The 23,345-nt window shown below is 36.7% G+C and overlaps 1 protein-coding gene across 3 annotated transcripts in view; it reads right to left on the bottom strand.

The window, feature by feature from the left end:
* The window catches only part of LOC127423504 (A disintegrin and metalloproteinase with thrombospondin motifs 14-like), a 97,145-nt gene that overhangs the window by 27,982 nt on the left and 45,818 nt on the right, over positions 1–23,345 (bottom strand). For 2 of the 3 annotated variants that reach the window (XM_051667870.1, XM_051667869.1), the window contains exons 5-6: positions 18,470–18,553; positions 9,118–9,274 (exon numbers count right to left, since the gene is read on the bottom strand). In XM_051667870.1, coding sequence (XP_051523830.1) covers positions 9,118–9,274; positions 18,470–18,553 — 241 coding nt within the window. The remainder of the gene's footprint in view (positions 1–9,117; positions 9,275–18,469; positions 18,554–23,345) is intronic. The other variant, XM_051667871.1, reaches the window with a different exon arrangement.

The following is a 23,345-nucleotide window of genomic DNA, read 5'->3' on the forward strand; positions in this document are numbered from 1 at the left end:
AATTGATATTCAATGCACTCATCAAACTCAGCTGTATTCCACATTTTACACTCCACCCTGTTAATGCATTATTTTCTCCCTGTATTAAAAAGTGGAACATTACATAAAAATGTGTGAGCATGTCGAGGAGACATATAATTGATCTCCATTTTCTCAATATTAAATTGCATGTCCTCAGGTATTACAAGTGTTGATAGCATTCATGAAGTTATGCAATTCAACTCTGTTACCAAAGTTACTGAAATAAAAATGATCAAAACAAATATTATTCTTTTGAATTACGGAATACTAATAATTCTATTCTGGCATTAAAAAAGTTATATTATTTGCTTGCTATTATTGCTAGAATATAACACAACCACATAAATCAGGGTTTTAAACTGTATTAAGTCCAAATTTGGTAACAGGGTTGAAATAACAAACAAAACATTAAAACAGCTCATATAATATTTTGTTTGAATTGTAGAAAACATAAGCTTATCAACAATTAAACTAACATTTATTCTCAAACCTGCTAGACTTTACTGAGAGATTTTTGGCTAAATCTTCAATCCTGTTACCTCCTCTGGCATGTTTATTAACATTTTTATTATTTTTCTGTACAGTAATATTATTTGCTTGCTGTAATTATATTTCTTATCAAACTCTATTCAGTCCCAAATTTTGGTAACAGGGTTGAAAAGTAAAAAATAAATAAATAACCAAAACAAATATTAATCTTTTGAAGTACAGGACAACATTTAATCCCAAACTAGCTAACTTCCACTGTGACATTAGACTGAATCTGCAACCCTGTTACACATTCTGGCATTTCTATTAAAATATTTTAATTTTTATATAAAGTTTATATTTGTAAATAGTTATTGCTAGAAAATAACACAACAACACAACTCATGGTTTTAAACTGTATGTAATCCCAACTTTTGTGTAACAGGGTTGAAAAAAATCACAAATAGAAAATTACACATAATTTTTAGCTTGACTTCCTGATGTGGACAAATAACATTTTATTGAACTTACACACTAACAAAAAATTTACTTATTTTCCTTAAACTTCATGTAGCATTGACAGCATTCATCAAACTCTGCAATTCAAACCTGTTACCAAAGTTATTAAAATAATAAACAAAAACAAATATTATTCTTTTGAATTACAGAAAATATAAGCTCATCAATATTTAAACTAACACTTAATGCCAAAATTGCTAGTCTCTACTGAGAGATTTTAGGCTAAATCTGCAACCCTGTTACTTGCTAATCTTGTTACACATTCTGGCATTTTTATTAAATATTGTTTATTTTATGTAATGTTATATTAGTTAGTTATTATTGCTATGAAATAGCAAAATCACACAAATAAGGGTAATTTTGGTAACAGGGTTGAAAAATTGCAAATAGAAAATAATGAACAGCTCATACACTGGCAGCAAAAAGTTAGGAATAATGTACAGCTTTTGCTCTTATGGAAAGAAATTGGTACTTTTATTCACCAAAGTGGCATTCAGCTGATCACAGTGTATAGTCAGGACATGAATAACGTGAAAAATGACTATTACAATTTGAACTTAAACTACTTCAAAGAGTTCTCATCAAAAACGTGCAGCAATGACAGTTTTGCAGATCCTTGTCATTCTAGCTGTCAGTTTGTCCAGATACTCAGGTGACATTTCACCCCACACTTCCTGTAGCACTTGCCATAGATGTGTCTGTCTTGTCGGGCACTTCTCACGCACCTTACAGTCTAGCTGATCCCACAAAAGCTCAATGGGGTTAAGATCCATAACACTCTTTTCCAATTATCTGTTGTCCAATGTCTGAGTTTCTTTGCCCACTCTAACCTTTTCTTTTTGTTTTTCTGTTTCAAAAGTGGCTTTTTCTTTGCAATTCTTCCCATAAGGCCTGCACCCCTGAGTCTTCTCTTTACTGTTGTACATGAAACTGGTGTTGAGCGGGTAGAATTCAATGAAGCTGTCAGCTGAGGACATGTGAGGCGTCTATTTCTCAAACTAGAGACTCTGATGTACTTATCCTCTTGTTTAGTTGTACATCTGGTCTTCCACATCTCTTTCTGTCCTTGTTAGAGTCAGTTGTCCTTTGTCTTTGAAGACAAAGTTTTTTGGGCAATTTCAAGCATTGTATAGCCTTCATTCCTCAAAACAATGATTGACTGATGAGTTTCTAGAGAAAGCTGTTTCTTTTTTGCCATTTTTGACCTAATATTGACCTTAAGACATGTCAGTCTATTGCATACTGTGGCGACTCAAAAACAAACACAAAGACAATGTTAAGCTTCATTTAATGAACCAAATACCTTTCAGCTGTGTTTGATATAATGGCAAGTGATTTTCTAGAACCAAATGATCAATTTATCATGATTACTCAAGGATAAGGTGTTGGAGTGATGGCTGCTGTCTAGATTTGATCAAAAATGACTTTTTTCAAATAGTGATGGTGCTGTTTACATCAGTAATGTCCTGACTATACTTTGTGATCAGCTGAATGCCACTTTGGTGAATTAAAGTACCAACTTCCTTTCCAAACAGCAAAATTTGTACATTATTCCAAACTTTTGGCCGACGGTGTATATTATTTTATTTGACTTCCTGAGGTGGACAAACAACATTTTCTGAAAGTTATGCACCTGACCCTTTGTTGAAACAAAAACTGACATTGGTTTAAGAGTTTCAAGCCCTATTCCTGGAAAATGCCATATAATGTAGTTATAAAACCATTTCCTTGATCCCTTTCCAAAAACACTTCATTCCAAATCATTACTGCTGTTATTATAAATACAATCAATGCCTTCCAGTTACTGCTTGATAAAATTTGATTTCAGTTGGAGAGCCACACATATTTCAGGCTGTTAGCTTCCAAACTGTGGGCAAATTCCCGTATGCATTCAGTGCATGCACATTAATGTAACCTTGTATCTATATTTGGCCTTTGAATCAGGGTTAAACCTTAGAACTAGAGTGATATGTTTGCCCTCAGGGGTAAAATGTCGCCGTTAGAATGCTGTAGGACGCCCTGCTACAGTGTTATGAGCACAACACAAGCCAGAACCACAGCAACAGCAGATATGTGAAAATGAAAACAGGTATAAAAGATTGTCTTTTAAACATCACACAACGATCATGAAACCTAAAAACACATCCATCAAAATACAGACGTTTCAGTTTGAGAGTCAAGTTGAGGGCAAGCATGATTGGTCTGGGTAAAAAGCAGTGTACAGTATGATCAGAGTATTAATTCACTGTATTAAATCAATTTATCTTTAAAAGTATTAGCACTTAAAAATGTCTAATTGTCATTGCATTAGATAACCAAATATCAAAGTGCCATTTATTTTAACCTCCTGAGACCAGAGCGTGACTGCTGTGTGCATTTACCATTCCTCTTTTAATCTGTAACTAGTAGCACCTAATAAACTTTTTTTTTTAGACCAAATAGTTTTCCTAAAAATGGATGTACACATATGTGGACAGTGGGACTAAGTTGTGAAATTTTAAATTATTCCAAGCTATAGAAAGTCATCATATTGTTTATGATGTTTCCAGGAGTGTTGATTATTCATGACGTTACAGACATTACATCAGAAATTAGCATAATTAATTCTGATTCAAAGTAATGTCCAGCATCATCCAATCACTGTCAATCATGTTCAAATAAAATGATACATTATAAATTCTGAATCTATGTACTGATTATCATTGTCACATGTCTGTCAAACATGATGAGTGATCCAAACATCATCTGCAGCCTGAAACTGAACTTTTGATCAGATTTTAGGAGTGAATGCACTTAACTGCATAGAGAGATATAGGATGCTCCCTTGCTCCCTATTTAGTGCATGACTTAACCTCCAGTGTGCTGTCTGTCTGCACTGGTCTCAGAACAGTTTCAAATGCACCTTATTTTCATCCTAACTCCATATAAAGCCTCTGAAAGACACATTTATCAGCTTTTGGATGAACCCATTGATTCTAAATATAGGATATTTAAAAATGAAAATGAGCCTATAGTCCACGTACGTGGTCATTGTGTTTAACAGTGTGCCGTTGCGCGATAAATCGATGAAATTTAAAAAATGCCATATCGGATGAAACTAGAGACTCTAATCTTTTGACTCAAACAGGTTTCAATGTAAAAACGTAATTAGGTTTCTTACCAGATGTAGTTTTGTTGGTGTTTCAACCAAACACAAACTCCTCTGCGATAGGCCATCATGTTGTTTTGTCACATGACTCCGTGCGACGAAAGTTTAACGCTTTACTGACAGCACAGAGTCTCTTGAACTGAGATCAGTTGGTTTAAATTAATTTAAATTGTGAGTTGCCTATAGCGAAGGCAAAATACAACGTCCACGTGTGTGTACGCGGGGTTGCATGAGGTTAAAGAAAGACAGCACGAACACACTTTAGCAAAACAATTGACAAAAAGAATCTGGTTAGGTTTAAAATGGAATATATATATATATATCTTTAGGCCCACAAGAAAACAGCAAATATCATTCTAATTTAGTTAACTACAGCATGCTATTAGCCAGTTAAAAGTCATACACTCCATCTGCATTATCTCTTATTAAATGTGACTTTTCACCTTTTTGGCACAAAATATGAAACAACAAATGGACAAATTAATGACATAAGCGGGTACCAATTTTGTATTTTTATTTTTTTTACTCATTTGATTTTTATTTTTTTGTATGCATAGGAAAACGTCATGGTTACTTTCATAACCTCCGTTCCCTGATGGAGGGAACAAGACATTGTGTCGATGTAGTGACACTAGGGGTTACTCTTGGGAGCCCCAAACACCTCTGATCTTTTTTTAAAAGGCCAATGAGAATTGGCGAGAGGAATTTGCATGCCACTCCCCCAAACATACGGGTATAAAAGGAGCTGGTATACAACCACTCATTCAGATTTTGTGCTGAGGAGCTGAGATAAGGTCCCGGCCATTTCAGCAGGTAGTTCAGCGTTGTGGCAAGAGGGACACAATGTCTCGTTCCCTCCATCAGGGAATGGAGGTTACGAAAGTAACCATGATGTTCCCTATCTGTCACTCACTCGACGTTGTGTCGATGTAGTGACACTAGGGGTCCCTATACAAAACGCCACAACTAACTGAACGATGTTACATGAAGTGGCGGTGTGTGATGGGCAGACTGCTGTGTGCCTCGTAGCCAGCGCACCAGGCCATCACGTAACCTCCCCCAGTGCTCTTTATGAGCGTCGAACAGTCCTTCAGGAACAAGTCGACTGCCCAATGAATAGGTGGACAGGCTAGCCTAGCCGAGGCCTCTTTTCCTTCTCTTTTCTCCCCAAAAAGAGGAATTTGTTAACTGACTGGGAGCCCTAAGTGTCTACGTCGGGGGGGTGTCACTCCCAAGGGGAAGACACCACGGAGACCACACCCTGCCCAAAAAGGGGGGGGGGGGGTGTTTTGAGTGGAAATACGTCACATGGTCTTTACCGAGCCTTGTCGGAAGTATGTCATGTGGGGAGGTCCCATGGTAGATCCTACCCAAAGGGGGAGGAGTTTCTACAAAGCATGGCGACCGGGGGCAGAGGTGTCCCTGCCCAAGGAAGACGCAGTTTACCGACAGGGAAACGATTTTGAGGAAAATGTCACATGGGGTTGCTTTCGGGGAACCATCGCATGCAGAGCACCTACCTCAGTACAGGGCCTAATTAGCACATGTACTGAGCCAGCAGCGAGTTTCTCCGCAAACTCATCTGCCACAGGGCTAAGGAGGAAAGTCATCCAGGGATCACAGTCTGTGAACACTACTGGGAGTCAAGAGCGCACGTCTTCCCCTCAAGGGAGGGGAAAGGCGTTATGCGCAAGCGACACCTGGCCAGTTGTCCCGGAACTTACCTGCTCGTGCCTGCCGCTACTCGGGACGAGTCCGGCTCAACCTGGAGATTGTAGAACCTCGCAAAGGTGTTGGGTGCTGCCCAGCCCGCTGCTCTGCAGATGTCTGCCAAAGAGGCGCCACTGGCCAGGGCCCAGGAGGCCGCCACGCTCCAGGTAGAGTGGGCTCGTAACCCCGCAGGGGGTGGCACGTCCTGAGTCTGATATGCCATCATGATGGCGTCAATGACCCAGTGGGCGATCCTCTGTTTGGAGACAGCGCTTCCTTTCCGCTGTCCACCAAAGCAAACAAAGAGCTGCTCTGAGCTTCTAAAGCTCTGCGTGCGATCCAAATAGACACAGCAATGCCAAGGCTGGGTCTGCCTACTCCTAGGGCAGCACTTGCAGGTTCACCACCTGATCCCTAAAAGGGGTCATGGGAACCTTGGGCACATAGCCCGGTCGGGGTCTCAGGATCACGTGAGAGTAACCTGGACCGAACTCTAGGCACAATTCGCTGACAGAGAATGCCTGCAGGTAAAAGGTGCCTCCCACGATCTCGTCAGCTCCTCATGTACTTCTGGGAAGAAAGGAACGGGTGTGGGGCGTGGCCGTGGGTGGCACCCTGAGCCCAGGGACCAATCGTAGATGCGTCTTTAAAAAGACGTTCCGTGTGTGCCGCTCTTTTAGAAAGAAAATATACTCTATTAGAATATACTCTTTTAATATGTTCTGCTGAAGCACCCAGGGGCGTTCTCTGCAAACCACAGATGCAGAGGGGGAGAAGCCGCTGAAATGCGCCGTAAAATCCAGCAGAGAGAGGTGAATGAACTCGGCAGATGAATTCAGCTCAATGAATAGAACCACTCGGCTCTGAAGAGAAAATCTGAATGAGTGGTTGCACACCAGCTCCTTTTATACCCGTATGTCCGGGGAAGTGGCATGCAAATTCCACTCGCCAATTATCACTGGCCTTTTAAAAAAATATCAGAGGTGTTTGGGGCTCCCAAGAGTGACCCCTAGTGTCACTACATCGACACAATGTCGAGTGAGTGACAGATAGGGAAAACAAATTTTAATAGTTTGAATGATTATCATAAGTTAATTTATTTTATTGAAATAGCAATTTAATGTTATTTCAACTTTAATGGACCTTACTCAGGGTAGTTGTCATTTTTTATTTGATGCAAATAAAAGCTGTAGCATGTCATTTCTGTGCACCTAGTGCCACCAAAAGGAATTGCACGAATAAATATTGGCTTTCTGAATAGGCCCCTCTTTGCTGTTAATCGAAAAAACAGATAGTCCCACCCCCAACTCACGACATTGGTTGATTCAATGTTATTGTCTCTGTTGAGATGGGTCACCCAAAACTAACAGATACATTTTTATAGTGCCACAGAGACAGTGTTTACAGTTTTCAAGAAAATAAACCTATGATTGGCATACTTTGGCTGTCTCTGCATATTAAGCTGGGATAAAAAAAAAAAAGTATTTTAACACAGAAAAAGGTACATCAGCTTTAAAACTGAAGTTTGTTACCCAGCTGAATTCCCTGAACACTCCCCTTGTCTACAATTGGCCAGCGTAACAGATAGTCCCGCCCCAACTGAGAACGCTGTCATCTCAGGCAGGGGAGCATTTTCTGAATTACACACTTCTGCTTTAAGGTCTTTGGGTCACGTCTAATTTTCACAACCCACTGGGAATTTATAAAAGACGCATTTTCAGTGTTTCATCGCCTTAAAGATCAACACACAACAATATAACCCACTGAAGGGACTGAAAGTTAAATTAAACATGGCATCTACCCTGACTAATGTCCAGTTACTAAATTAAAGATTAGGGATGCACCGATGTATCGGCTGCCGATATTTATCGGCCAGTTATTGACCAAATAAAAAACAATCGCCATATTGGTAATAATCATGAAAATGCTGATATGAAAAAAACAGCACTTACCTACAGTATACAGGCTACATGATGAGGGAAACCATCCAAAACACTTTGAAACCAGCAGACTTTTGACTTTTTTTGGGGGGGGATTTTTCCCCTTTTTCTCCCAATTTGGAATGCCCAATTCCCAATGCGCTCTAAGTCCTCGTGGTCGCGTAGTGATTCGCCTCAGTCCGGGTGGCGGAGGACGAATCCCAGTTGCCTCCGCGTCTGAGACAGTCAACCCGCGCATCTTATCACGTGGCTTGTTGAGTGCATTGCCACGGAGACATAGCGTGTGTGGAGGCTTCACGCCATCCACCGCGGCAACCACGCTCAATTCACCATGCGCCCCACCGAGAACAAACCACATTATAGTGACCACGAGGAGGTTACCCCATGTGACTCTACCCTCCCTAGCAACCGGGCCAATTTGGTTGCTTAGGAGACCTGGCTGGAGTCACTCAGCACGCCCTGGGATTCGAACTCCAGGGGTGGTAGCCAGCGTGCAGACTTTGACTTCTGAGATATCGGTATGACATCTATTAATGCTGCATGATTGGTTGAATTAAGAATGAAATCACAATATGGCCTTGTGCCGTTACTAAACCTTAAAAGGCTGCGTTTTGAACTGCAAAAACAGAAGTGCAAAAATGTTTTAGAAGTACAAAATAACCTTTTTTAATTTCAATAATCATGTTATCATATTTAGTCTTTTTTTATATTTTACTGTGGCACTCTTTAAAGTGTTGGCCTGTCATGTGTTCAACAGATCCAATGTTCAATGGAAATTATTTATTGTTAAAACAGTGGAAAATCTTTTGCACCTCTTTTGTACATTTATAAGCATGCCAAATATCAGTGTTGTATCAGTCTATAGCTTTTTGTTAAAATCGGTATCGGCCAAACATTTTAATATCGGTGCATCCATATTAAAGATATTTTAATCTACTTGGTTTTAATAGCATGCATGCAAAATTAATTCAGCAACGAATGCTACAACAAAATAAGTGTAATTTAAATGGTTAATTTCACAGAGCTAATAAAATAAACAAATGTTGACCGTGCACAACTACTGATAAACACTATCAGCATTTCTGTTTTCCTCTGCATGCCAAAAACTCTCCTATGCTTTAAGTGGCTTAAAGAGTATTTTTGGTTGTTACAGGTTGGCATCAAATGCCCAGTGTAAATGCTCTGGAATTAAATCTGTTTGATGCTGTTGTTCCAGACCAGCATTACTGGAACGTTGATGCCAACCATTGGTGAACGTTAGCAGAAAGAAGCACTTACTCTGCACAGCCTCGATCGAGGGAAACACAGTACCTTGCATACCTGCGGGACCAAAATCTTGCCTGGTGAGGAAGATGGCGTGGTCATGATGCTCAGCGTGATCGGGGTCGAGTCTCTGCTGGGTGTTTGCCCAGCGACACACCTGCTCAAGACTCCGCGACGGATTCCCACGTTCAATCAGACTGATAGACTAAACAGAGAAAACAAACAAACACATTCAGACATCAAGACACTGGTGGAAACACAGTGTCATAGATTTGTTTATTCTAGATCAGTGCTTCTCAAGTGGTGTGTGGCACGTCTGTTCTGATGAGGTCACCCACAAGAGGGAAAAAACAATGCGAAATGTAAATAATAAAAGGCAACTGGGCCAATGAAGTGACACTCATTTTTTGTCCAGATCTATTAAATTATATACTATATATAAAAAATCCTTCACACAAAATAATTATTTGAATACACCTCCTCTGAATTATATTTTTTCAGTTATTAAGTTCAAAATCATTTTGATATTTAATCTAAGTCTCAATAAAAGCTGAAATTCTTGAAATAAAGATAAATGTTGCCATAAGTAGTGCAGAATAATCTTTAATATTATTTCTTAAAATAAAATCGCAGAAAATCGCAAATATTTTATTATTATTATTATTTTCTCCCTTTTTTCCCCCAATTTGGAATGCCCAATTCCCAATGCGCTCTAAGTCCTTGTGGTGGCGTAGTGACTCGCCTCAATCCGGGTGGTGGAGGACGAATCTCAGTTGCCTCCGCGTCTGAGACCGTCAATCCGTGCATCTTATCACGTGGCTTGTTGAGCGCATTACCGTGGAGACGTAGCGTGTGTGGAGGCTTCACGCTATTCTCTGCGGCATCCACGCACAACTCACCACGCGCCCCACCGAGAGCGAACCACATTATAGCGACCACGAGGAGGTTACACCATGTGACTCTACCCTCCCTAGCAAGGAGACCTGGCTGGAGTCACTCAGCACCCTGGATTCAAACTCACAACTCCAGGGGTGCTAGTCAGCATCTTTAATCGCTGAGCTACCCAGGCCCCCTGCAACAATTTTAAAACTATGGCTGTCAATTGATTACAATTTTTTTATCAAATTAAGTACATGGTATAGTGATAAATTAGTCAAATTAATCGCATATATAAATATTTGCTGAGAAATAACAATAATTTAATATATAATGATTAAATAATAATATATAGTCAAATATAAATAATTATAAATAAAATATAAATATTATAAAAATAATAATACAGATAATTAAAATGCATTACATTAATTTAGCACACAAGTTAAGCATTCAAAAAATCAATACAAAAAGTGGCTTTAGAATCCAATATATTATTTATTTCCATATTATCGAACATAAGACTATCATTGGCCTACAGTTCACAGCAATCCATTTTGCAATTGAATTCGTCAATCAGTCCGAGATTTATTATAAGGGCTTGTCTAAGGAAGCGTCAGACGGACACTTTTGGAGCATCTCAGTTGCGTTGCATCATAAACGTACCGTTTTTAGGTCGCTGTGTCAAGTTAAACGTAGTATGAAACTTAGAAAAACACATCTTGAGATCCCTGCATTCGGATTTGCGCTCTATCAAATGCAAGAACATGTTCTCATATTGGCTATGTCCGAAACCAGGAAAATGCTGCCTCCGGAGGCTATATACAGAGGTAGGAAAGGATCAAGGCACGTCCGAAACCAATGTTCGCATCACATCCTGTCTACTGAGATACCTTCATCTGATTGATTTTGAAGGCAGGATAGATGTATCCTTCGCTACCTATGAAATCCCACAATCCTGTGCACATGGATTCAAAGCGGCTGAGCCAAAGTCTTTCTAGCAAGTCAGTCCACTGTTGCTCATGTCTGGAACGCTCTCAGGAGGCTATTTCCAGTCATGCCAGTGCAGCTCCTATCTACTTGAATAGGGGAACACCGAAATCTCAAAAACTGTTTGCCAAGCTAAATGACATATTTCAAATCAGCAGTAAAGTCAAACAACACTGGTATCATACATTGTGCTGCTTTACCTCAGATTACGCTGAAAACGAAATTTGAACAGCTTGTATAGCTAATGCGCATGTGCATTCTCGAGTTGATTGACAGGCGATGTCTGTATCTAAAAGGTGATTGGTTCTTTTACTTCTACATCCGTTGACCGTTGGGCGTTCCAATTTCTCCCATTCATTTAAATAGAAGTGGCCCGTCTCTGCTAAATAGTCTCTGGCTGAGCTGAAGAAGAAAAAATGATGGCCAAAGAGGCAGTTGATAGCCAATTTGTGTATAAATGTGCACTTTTATTCACTTTTTCCAACTTTTGATTCCATAGGCAACGTGTTGCCTATACAGCTGAAGTTTCGCTTACTGCCCCCTGGTGAATACAGGTAGTGCATAAATGATTTGCATGCACAGAGTGAGATGTGTGAAAGCGTAAATCAAATTGCAAGCGATTTTTTGCATGCGCACAGAACATTTTGTAAAGGTGTAAATCAAGTTACAGGTGTAGGAAAAAATTATTAGCAATACTTTAATGCTTTGCATAAGTGTGTTGCGAATCTGTAATTTCATATTAACACAAAGTAAATGTGGTCTGTATTCTTCTGATTCCTTTTTTTTCGTGCTTACACTTTTGGCATTGTTTTTGCACCTAAACATGGCAAAAAACATTGCAAACCTGCAATCAGCGATATGCAAGCAAAGATAGGGTGTCATAAACAGCAAAGCAGATTGACCACGTAGAATCAGTCTGTATGTGTAAATAAACTATTGCAAACGTGTAAATGTCTTGTGCTTGTGGCATAGGCCTAAATGTTTTCCAGAAATAATCCGATATACACTGTTCTGTCTTCCCTTTGTTGCGCTCACAATTTTGGCACGAATTTCTCACTGAAAAGAGTTTTGCAAGCATGAGGGAGACGGCGGGTCTACCTGCTTCTAGTAACCAATCAAATGAGGTTTTCCTTGACCAGTTTACTCTGACTTGATTGGTTTAATAACGTGACAGACAGCTTCTTCTTCATACGGCTCAGCGTCGTTCCTCTGGATATCTCTCCTCTCTTAAATATTAATACATACACATTCTTTTATTGTGAGAGTAATGTTGAGCTGACACCGTTTATTGATATAAAATATTTTTTCAATAAACAATTTTTATCACATGTATTTTATGCACCAAACACTATATTGATATTTAAAAGGAAATTGTAAACCTTTTTTCACTGGGTCTCATGAACTTATGGTAAGATGACATCATAATAGCTTGTAATGTAAAATAATGCGACCTTTATAATGACAGAGCAGGCTACATATATGAAACTACACAAAAATATTAGTTTGCACTTTAAATATATCTTATAAAATGTAAATGTCAGATTTTTCAAAGCTCTGTGATTTTGTTTTTGTGGTGTGCATGAATGTAATGTAATGATGATTGAGAGATATTCCTCAAAAGCCTGTTGTATCACATTTGATACATGCATTTCAAAGGGGCTTTTTCAATAAAATAATATACAAAATTTTAACCAAGCACAAGTTGCTTATATTCAGCAAATACTCTTTGTAAAATATCAGTAACAATATAATCATTACTGTCACTTTTACTTTATTAAAATAAGCTGTCATTTATCCCAACATAAGAGTCACTTTCCCTGCAAGTCCGCCAGCATTTTAAATAGATCGATATAAACATTGAAACCACTTTTTTCACATATAACCACTAGATGGTGCCATAAACATGTGAAACTTACATACCATAGGTTGTCTGGCTCGTCAGCTTAAACAGAGAGTTAAACAGGAGCCGTCAAATGTTGTGTATCATATTTAATACACATGGCGTTATAGGGTTAAGTTGCCAACACTCATGTATTCAAGCTGCAAGGAAAGTATTTTAATACCTTTTATTTCACAATTACACCAGAAGAAATGCTTCATGTTTCAAGTCATTACATATATAATACATACAGTATATACGTATATATACTGTATATACACTGGTGGCCAAAAGTTTGAATAATGTACAGATTTTGCTGTTTCAGAAGGAAATTGGTACTTTAATTCACCAAAGTGGCATTCAACTGATCACAATGTATAGTCAGGACATTACTGATGTAAAAAACAGCACCATCGCTATTTGAAAAAAGTCATTTTTGATCAAATCTAGACAGCAGCCATCACTCCAACACCTTATCCTTGAGTAATCATGATAAATTGATCATTTGGTACTAGAAAATCACTTGCCATTATATCAAACACAGCTGAAAGATATTTGGTTCATTAAATGAAGCTTAACATTGTCTTTGTGTTTGTTTTTGAGTTGCTACAGTATGCAATAGACTGGCGTGTCTTAAGGTCAATATTAGGTCAAAAATGGCAAAACAGCTTTCTCTAGAAACTCATCAGTCAATCATTGTGTTGAGGAATGAAGGCTTGAATTTGCTTGAAATTGCCCAAAAAACTGAAGATTTCATACAAAGGTGTACACTACAGTCTTCAAAGACAAAGGACAACTGGCTCTAACAAGGACAGAAAGAGATGTGGAAGACCAGATGTACAACTAAACAAGAGGATAAGTACATCAGAGTCTCTAGTTTGAGAAATAGACACCTCACATGTCCTCAGCTGACAGCTTCATTGAATTCTACCCGCTCAACACCAGTTTCATGTCCAACAGTAAAGAGAAGACTCAGGGGTGCAGGCCTTATGGGAAGAATTGCAAAGAAAAAGCCACTTTTGAAACAGAAAAACAAAAAGAAAAGGTTAGAGTGGGCAAAGAAACACAGACATTGGACAACAGATAATTGGAAAAGAGTGTTATGGATCTTAACCCCATTGAGCTTTTGTGGGATCAGCTAGACTGTAAGGTGTGTGAGAAGTGTCTGACAAGACAGCCACATCTATGGCAAGTGCTACAGGAAGTGTGGGGTGAAATGTCACCTGAGTATCTGGACAAACTGACAGCTAGAATAACAAGGATCTGCAAAGCTGTCATTGCTGCACGTTTTTGATGAGAACTCTTTGAAGTAGTTTTTTTCATATTGTAATAGTCATTTTTCATGTTATTAATGCCCTGACTATACATTGTGATCAGCTGAATGCCACTTTGGTGAATAAAAGTACCAATTTCTTTCCATAAGAGCAAAAGCTGTATATTATTCCAAACTTATGGCCGCCAGTGTATATTTATTTATTTTATTTGCAGAAAATGCTTGACATATTTTTTTCAATTGTATAACCAACATTAAATTTCTAGAAACTTTACACATGTGTTTTAAAGATATTTCCTTTTTATCACCTTGGACAACCTTATTTGTTATTGACCAAGAAGTCATTTTCACACAATAAATATTGAAATGGTTTATGTTTATTTCACTCTTTGTTTAGATGATCATAGCTTTAAACACGTAATAATCTGTATTTTCTTAGTTTAACATTGAAAGTCTGGGTCTAAATGCTAAAACAGTCAAATCTGTATATAAAAGACATTTGAAAAGTACCAAAAATAAATAATGAAGACCTGGTGAAAAGTTACTCTTTTCCTCAACTTTTATTTCCCTTGATACATTTAAGGAGAAACGTTGGAGGCAAAGTTGATACTTTAAAAGAAACAGGAATGAGAACTCTACTAAGTCTCATGAGCAATGAAAGAGCAATTTCTGGACAATAAATGTTCTTTGTAAGAAAGACAGGGTATTTGAGGACATTTAGCAGTTTGTTTAGCACAAATTGCCTTCGGCTACAAACAGATCTGAAGGCGAACAGAAGCTGTAATGAGATTGTGACTAGCTTTTTGTTCAGCTTCCAAACTATATCAACAAATGTCTCAAAGCCAGACTAAACACAGTACAGACCTCTAATAGCACTTGAAACAACACAAAGTACAGAAAACTTTATAATATACAGTATATCTGGCTTTAATGTCTCTGTAAGTGTTTACAACTAAAGCAGCTATAAAACTAATGAACTAGCATTTGACTATAGAGTGCAACGTTGCCCACCCCCTTTTTCAGTCGTATTTTACCCATTCATTTCTTCCATAGGGATTTCATAAAATCCTTTATAAAAGAGTTGTCAGCCATGAACCAAACTAACCAGTTCCGAGGTGAATCACAACATTACAAACTTTGATTTGAAGCACAAAAGTATTTGAAAAAGATACAAGACTGTGAACTTAATGTCTTTCATGAGGGAATGAACTACAATCCCGTGAAGCATTGCGAATGACGAAATCAAATGAAAAATTAACTATAGATCTAAAGTTGTTAATTATAAGTGCAGAATCAATATATTTAATGTATTTAGCCAAATATGCAGATATATACAAATAAGTAGTTTGAGAGTGTAGTGAGAGAGACTCGATGGCGTCATTCACAGTGCATCATAGGAGTTGGCGGTCACTGCAGAGCTCTTTTCACGCACTTTGTTGGCAGCGATTCTCTGATTCGTTTCGTTTTTAAATGCCGTTTAGGGACGGGTTAATCTGAAGTAGACGATACCAAAATAATAGACCACCGTGAAAAATATTCAAATAATATAATGACACATTTGTACCAAAAAACACAGGAAAAAAGCGGAAAATGCGTAGACATTGAGAATTTCTGTACTGTCAAAAGTTGATTATTTCACATAAATAACGAATAATAATATTTGATTTATCTGTGTTTATTTTCATAAATATTTAATATTTATAAATATTAATTAAGAACACAAACAGAGTAGAATACAGTTCTGCTTTTGGATATCTAGTTTACTTGCTATTTTGAGATCACAACTCTATATTTTAACAATTTGACGTCACTAAGCTCACAAACTTTGTCAACTATTTCTTCCTAATTAGTGCTTACTGTTTCAACCCGGCACCTTGGTTGAACTGGTTTCCTGGCAGACTAAACTCTCTGCATTTTCTTAAAACAGTGTTGTGTTCTGCCAGCTGTCAAAGTTTTCTGAGCAGGCGTGATGGACGTGTGGCGACAAAGAACATGTGCCCATGTTTATCCATGACAGTAAAATGCCATGTACTGGAATAATGAAAATAAAAAATACATTTCACATCAAAGTATAAACTCATACTAGTATAAATCATAAACTACACCTCTGAAGTGACACGTAAAAAAAAGTAAATCTGTTGTAATAAATATATATGCAGCATCTCGTGTGTAATGAGGCCTTATGCGCGCTGGATTGACGTGTTGTTGCATTTACGCTGGCGTACGTTGTCAGCATTAATCTTTCAGCATGCATGACACAGAGTCAAGTGGAATGCTTTAATGCCTCCTGGGAAGCAGGGCGACACATACACACTTTTTTGAGCTTTTTTGGATTGACAACACAACTCAGAGTCTCTCATTATTGGATGTAAATCTCTTTCACTGACTGTGTTTACATGCACAACGAATATTCACTGTAAAAAAAAAATCCAGTTACATTTACTGTATAAAACTGGCTGCTGTGCCACAAATTCAGCATAAAAATACAGTGAGCATTTTTCAGCCATTACGAGATGGCATTTTGGTGCCTGTATATTTGACTGTTCACTACATTAAATAATGCAATAAACATTAACGAAACAACATAAAATGTGGCATTAAACACCCCAGTGTACAAAGTCCTAATATCAGAAATAAGAAGTAACATAAATATTTCAATAAAATATGATCAAATGTGATGGGTCACACAGGAGCTTCTGGGAATGCCCAGTTATTGTTTTTCACCATTATTTAAACAATAGTTTACCGTAAAATTACATGAATTGTCTTGCTAAACAAAATACGCATTTTCTTCATTAACTAAAAGGTGAATAATACTTTTTAAATTTTTACAAAATTCTTTCAATATTTTACAGTAAAATTACATGTGTTGTTAAACATAATATACATTTTGTAAACTATAAGGTACATCATTTTTTAACTTCTAAAAAACCTTATATATATATATATATAATACTTTAAAATAAAAGTACATGTATTGTCTTGTTAAACATAATATACATATTCACTGTTAATTATAAGTTAAATCATACTTTTTATTTGTAATAATTTTTATTTTTTTTACAATATTTTACTGTAAAATTACATGTATTTTCTTGTTAAATATTATATAAATTTTTACTGTTAACTATAAGGTAAATCATACTTTTGACTTAAAAAAAAATTTTATTACAATATTTTACCGTAAAATTACATGTATTTTCTTGCTAAATATAATATACATTTTTACTGTTAACTATAAGGTAAATCATACTCTTGACTTCAAAAAAACTTTTGTTCAATATTTTACCGTAAATTACATGTATTGTCTTTCTAAACATACAGTAATATACATTTTCACTGTTAATTGTAAAGTAAATCATACTTTTTATTTGTAAAAAACATTTTTTTACAATATTTTACCGTAAAATTACATGTATTGTCTTGCTAAACATACTATAAATTTTGTAAACTATGAGGTACATCATATTTTAACTTCTAAATTTTTTTTTTTTTTTTTTTACAAAACTTTAAAATAAAAGTACATGTACTGTCTTGTTAAACATAATATACATATTTACAGTTAATTGTAACTTAAATCATACTTTTTATTTGTAATTTTTTTTACAATATTTTACTGTAAAATTACATGTATTTTCTTGTTAAATATAATATACATATTTACTTAACTTAAATCACACTTTTTATTTGTAAAAAATATTTCTTTACAATATTTTACTGTAAAATTACATGTATTTTCTTGTTAAATATAATATACATATTTACTTAACTTAAATCACACTTTTTATTTGTAAAAAATATTTCTTTACAATATTTTACTGTAAAATTACATGTATTTTCTTGTTAAATATAATATAAATTTGTACTGTTAACTATAAGGTAAATCATACTTTTGACTTAAAAATTTTTTTTTTACAATATTTTACCGTAAAATTACATGAAATGTCCTAAGTAACAGATATACATATATATATATATATATATATATATATATATATATATATATATATATAAAATAAAAAAATATTACAATTATTATATAAAACATTTTCATTGTACATTGTATTCATCAAAATGTAATTGTTATTTGATTATGTATGTATCATGTAAATTGTTTCAAAAATCACACTCCACATAACTGAACATCAAAAGAGTTCTGATTGGCTGAGATTTTTCAGTATTTTTGGCTTCAGTTTTAATTACATGTTACTGGAAACTTGCTCAATCGTACTTGCTGAGAGCATGATGTAAGGCTTCTTAGCGTCTATATGCATTTGTGATTTTTAAGTATAATAGTCTCTAAAACAGAGTATAAACTGTAGGTTTAACTTGACACACTTATTAATAAACCCAGTTGAAGTTTGGAAAAATTCTACACTCACTTGACGATATCCCACCAAAATCATTCGCACAAGCACAATGTTGATGTTTGTTCCCAGAGATTCATCATGGTAGATTTCATCAACCTGTGTGAAAGAGAAAGATAGAGAGAAATCAATACACAACCCCAAAACGTTTGACCAGTTACACTGAAAACTGATAATACTTAAAAGGAGACATGAAACAGAATTCACAGCCTATTCATGAATACTTGTGTATGCCTATTCGACTACTGATTAACAGGAAGGACTTTTAGAGGAAAAACATTGTTTATTTAGAATAACGTGCACGATGAATCATTCACAATAAATACAGACACAGTTGTGCTCAAAAGTTTGCATACCCTGGCAGAAATTGTGACATTTTGGCATTGATTTTGAAAATATGACTGATGATGCAAAAAACTGTCTTTTATTTAAGGATAGTGATCATATGAAGCCATTTATTATCACATAGTTGTTTGGCTCCTTTTTAAATCATAATGATAACAGAAATCACCCAAATGGCCCTGATCAAAAGTTTACATACCCTTGAATGTTTGGCCTTGTTACAGACGCACAAGGTGACACACACAGGTTTAAATGGCAATTAAAGGTTAATTTCCCACACCTGTGGCTTTTTAAATTGCAATTAGTGTCTGTGTATAAACAGTCAATGAGTTTGTTAGCTCTCACGTGGATGCACTGAGCAGGCTAGATACTGAGCCATGGGGAGCAGAAAAGAACTGTCAAAAGACCTGCGTAACAAGGTAATGGAACTTTATAAAGATGGAAAAGGATATAAAAAGATATCCAAAGCCTTGAAAATGCCAGTCAGTACTGTTCAATCACTTATTAAGAAGTGGAAAATTTGGGGATCTCTTGATACCAAGCCAAGGTCAGGTAGACCAAGAAAGATTTCAGCCAGAAGAATTGTTCGGGATACAAAGAAAAACCCCACAGGTAACCTCAGGAGAAATACAGGCTGCTCTGGAAAAAGACGGTGTGGTTGTTTCAAGGAGCACAATACGACGATACTTGAACAAAAATGAGCTGTATGTTCGAGTTGCCAGAAAGAAGCCTTTACTGCACCAATGCCACAAAAAAGCCCAGTTACAATATGCCCGACATCACCTTGACATGCCTCACAGCTTCTGGCACACTGTAATTTGGAGTGACGAGACCAAAATAGAGCTTTATGGTCACAACCATAAGCGCTATGTTTGGAGAGGGGTCAACAAGGCCTATAGTGAAAAGAATACCATCCCCACTGTGAAGCATGGTGGTGGCTCACTGATGTTTTGGGGGGTGTGAGCTCTAAAGGCACGGGGAATCTTGTGAAAATTGATGGCAAGATGAATGCAGCATGTTATCAGAAAATACTGCCAGACAATTTATATTCTTCTGCACGAAAGCTGCGCATGGGACGCTCTTGGACTTTCCAGCATGACAATGACCCTAAGCACAAGGTCAAGTTGACCCTCCAGTGGTTACAGCAGAAAAAGGTGAAGGTTCTGGAGTGGCCATCACAGTCTCCTGACCTTAATATCATCGAGCCACTCTGGGGAGATCTCAAACGTGCGGTTCATGCAAGACGACCAAAGACTTTGCATGACCTGGAGGCATTTTGCCAAGACGAATGGGCAGCTATACCACCTGCAAGAATTTGGGGCCTCATAAACAACTATTACAAAAGACTGCACGCTGTCATTGATGCTAAAGGGGGCAATACACAGTATTAAGAACTAAGGGTATGCAGACTTTTGAACAAGGGTCATTTCATTTTTTTCTGTATTGCCATGTTTTGTTTTATGATTGTGTCATTCTGTTATAACCTACAGTTGAATATGAATCCCATAAGAAATAAAAGAAATGTGTTTTGCCTGCTCACTCATGTTTTCTTTAAAAATGGTACATATATTACCAATTCTCCAAGGGTATGCAAACTTTTGAGCACAACTGTATGTACAGTATATTAAGAAAGTATAAAACAGTCTATTCTGATTTCATGTTGTTAATTTCCTTCTGTTTAGTCCAAACTCTCCAACATTTTCAGCTGTTCTCCAGGGGCCGGACGCACCGGCTATACGTAAGTTACAACTTAGCCTAGTTGTGGCGTAAATGGGCACTAAGTCACAATTTACGCACTACTAAATATGTGAGCGTTGCACCATTAAACTTAGGTAGAACGTAACCCTACATATAAACTGAGCTTTTTAAAACATCTGTGTACAAATTTGAAGGTTGCTTATTGGATCAATACATGTAAACGTCATATTATGCGACCACGCATTACTTTACTGACAGCTTAAGACCTACTAGTTAAGTCTTGCCTTAAGAGCAGGTTATGCCACTAAATTAAGCACTGACTTAGTTACAAACTAACTAGTAGTTACTAAGCCCTTAGTGTGAACTTTACGTCCCAACTTACGTGAGACCTTACGCACAGCTGGTGCAACCCAACCCAGAAACTCAAAGAATATTCTGGAGTCTGACGCTTTTAAGTCACTGTTGGCACTGTTACAAACATCATAATGGCAAAAGAAGTTTGGGTTTTGAAAACCGAAACTAGACAAACACAGCTGTCAACAATCACCGACAGAAAGAGACACTAACAATGTCTGTGCTAATGCAAACGTGCTGCTAGCAATATAAAAGTGTAAATGCAGCATTGAGGGATGTGTAATAACAAGAAAGTACCATGAAAATACCATAGTATATGAAAACGGTAATCATCCAGTACTAAAGTATATATTTAGACTAGTGCTGTCAGTCGATTAAAATTTTTAATCGCGATTAATCGCATATGTTTTGTAGTTAATCACGATTAATCGCAGATTTTGAAAGTGAAATTTTACAATATATATGCTTATTTTCTTGTCAAAATGCATTTATTTCCATTTTAGGAAAGAAAACAAAACAATATGTTGCAATATATTGCTTTATTAACATTTTCCAAACAAAGCCTTCCACAAGAAATGCACTAAAATAGCACCAATTCGAACGTTTACCAAAGTCTAAGTGGGAGGTTGACTTTTGAAAAAACTAGTTTTCCCATAGGTTGCATATTCATTTCAATGGGCATTAAATCCCTTAATCTGTCATCCTCCATAATATTAATCTGCCGGTAGACTGTGGCTATCCACTTTGTTACAGCAATCGTGACTTGCTTCTTTGGTAATTAAAATCCGCCTTAAAAGTCCCATCTGGGCTTGTTTTGTACATCGTACAGTGCTAAGAGCTCCTTTCTCCATCATTTTATCACCGACAGGGAAGCACTGTCAGAGATTATTTTATTTATTGAGATAGCAACCTCCGTGGCTCTATAATAGGAGAGTATTATGACAGTACCGCCCATAGAATGCCAATGGGACCGCAGCGTTATGCTATTTCATGCTTAGCTTATAGGCTTATCTTGGTAGAAGGGCTCTGGTGCTGTGTCTGTTTGTGAAGTGTGAGTCAGTGTAATGACTCCCTTCTCACAAGTGTTTATGCCATATTAACGGTAAATGCGTTAATCGCGATTAAGAAAAATTATCATGTTAAACGTTTTTAATTAATCGCATGCATTAACGCGTTAATTCTGACAGCTCTAATTTAGACTTTGTAGGGACACAAAAACAGGGACAGTATATAACTAGAGTTTCACATCCTGTGTTTTAGTATGCTAACCAAGATGCTAGGTGTATTTTCACTTTTGGATGAAATATTCCTTGAATAATGTGAGGCTCAAGATTCCTTGAGTGCTGTGAGGACCGAGACGAGGCTGGAATTCTTTTGACCTCAGTGAACTGAAAACAGTTGTTTTTTGTGGAACTCATTTACTGTATAATGTCTTTTTAAGAAATTGTCAGGCATTCACCATAATTTTGCTATTATGCAATGCCAAAAATGTCTGACCGACAAAAAAATGCTGGCTTATCCCACAGTCTTGTGTATATAAATAGTTATAGGAATTTAAACAAAACTCTGCATTAATCTGAACCTGTTCAAGTCAGTCGCACCATCCTCAAAAACATGTTGGCACAACTTGACCAAAGATATTTGTCCATAAATAGAATAGACTGAAAGTCAGAACATTCAAAACATTATCTGCGTGCGGAGTCGTAGAGTTTACAAATGCACTCATCATTTCCTCTGAGTTGTTTTTGTGTGTTTATACTGGTTTTGAGTCTGGCTGAAATGTAACAGTGAAGACTGAAAATCAGACAGGGGGATTATGGGTAAAATAACGTTGAAGGAATCAGTTACTGTTATATCCTCTTGTAGTACTTTGTAAGTAATTAGCAAGCAGTTCGAATTTAAAGGGTTAAAACCAAAATGTAACATTAGCGGTTGTTGGGCAACAGTTATCTGCGAATTAACCCTTTAAGCTAATTGTCAAAATATTGACAACTACAGTCTTGACCAACAAAAAATAGGTACTGTTTAAAATCTTAGAAGCTCTACTTTCCAATGCATGTAGACATTATGACCAAAACTGAATGAGTGCTCTGAAATTTGCAGACAAATCAGAAATGTTCCGTTTTGATAATTTATATAAAAAAGAAAATGTTGCACTGTACATATTATAATAAGCAAAAAAACATCAAACTCATCAAATAGTCATGTGTCATATGTTGTTGGAAAGCTCTCAAAGAGCAGAATACAACCAGCCTATTTGTCTTACTCACAGACAAAAAATATAGCGAGTAATAGCTAAGAATATGTCTTTGACAATTATGTTGATTTTATGCCACATTTTCACTTATAGCTTCACAAAAAATAAACAGAACATAAAATATCACATAACATTACTTAGATAAGGTGATTATCTTTCAAACAAACCCACACACAAGGTAATCAGATGCATAGATCATTAGATAATCCACATGAAGCACAATGTTACATCTGGCCACCA

The sequence above is a fragment of the Myxocyprinus asiaticus genome, chromosome 32 (assembly GCF_019703515.2).
Source record: "Myxocyprinus asiaticus isolate MX2 ecotype Aquarium Trade chromosome 32, UBuf_Myxa_2, whole genome shotgun sequence".
NCBI classification, from domain to species: Eukaryota; Metazoa; Chordata; class Actinopteri; order Cypriniformes; family Catostomidae; genus Myxocyprinus; species Myxocyprinus asiaticus.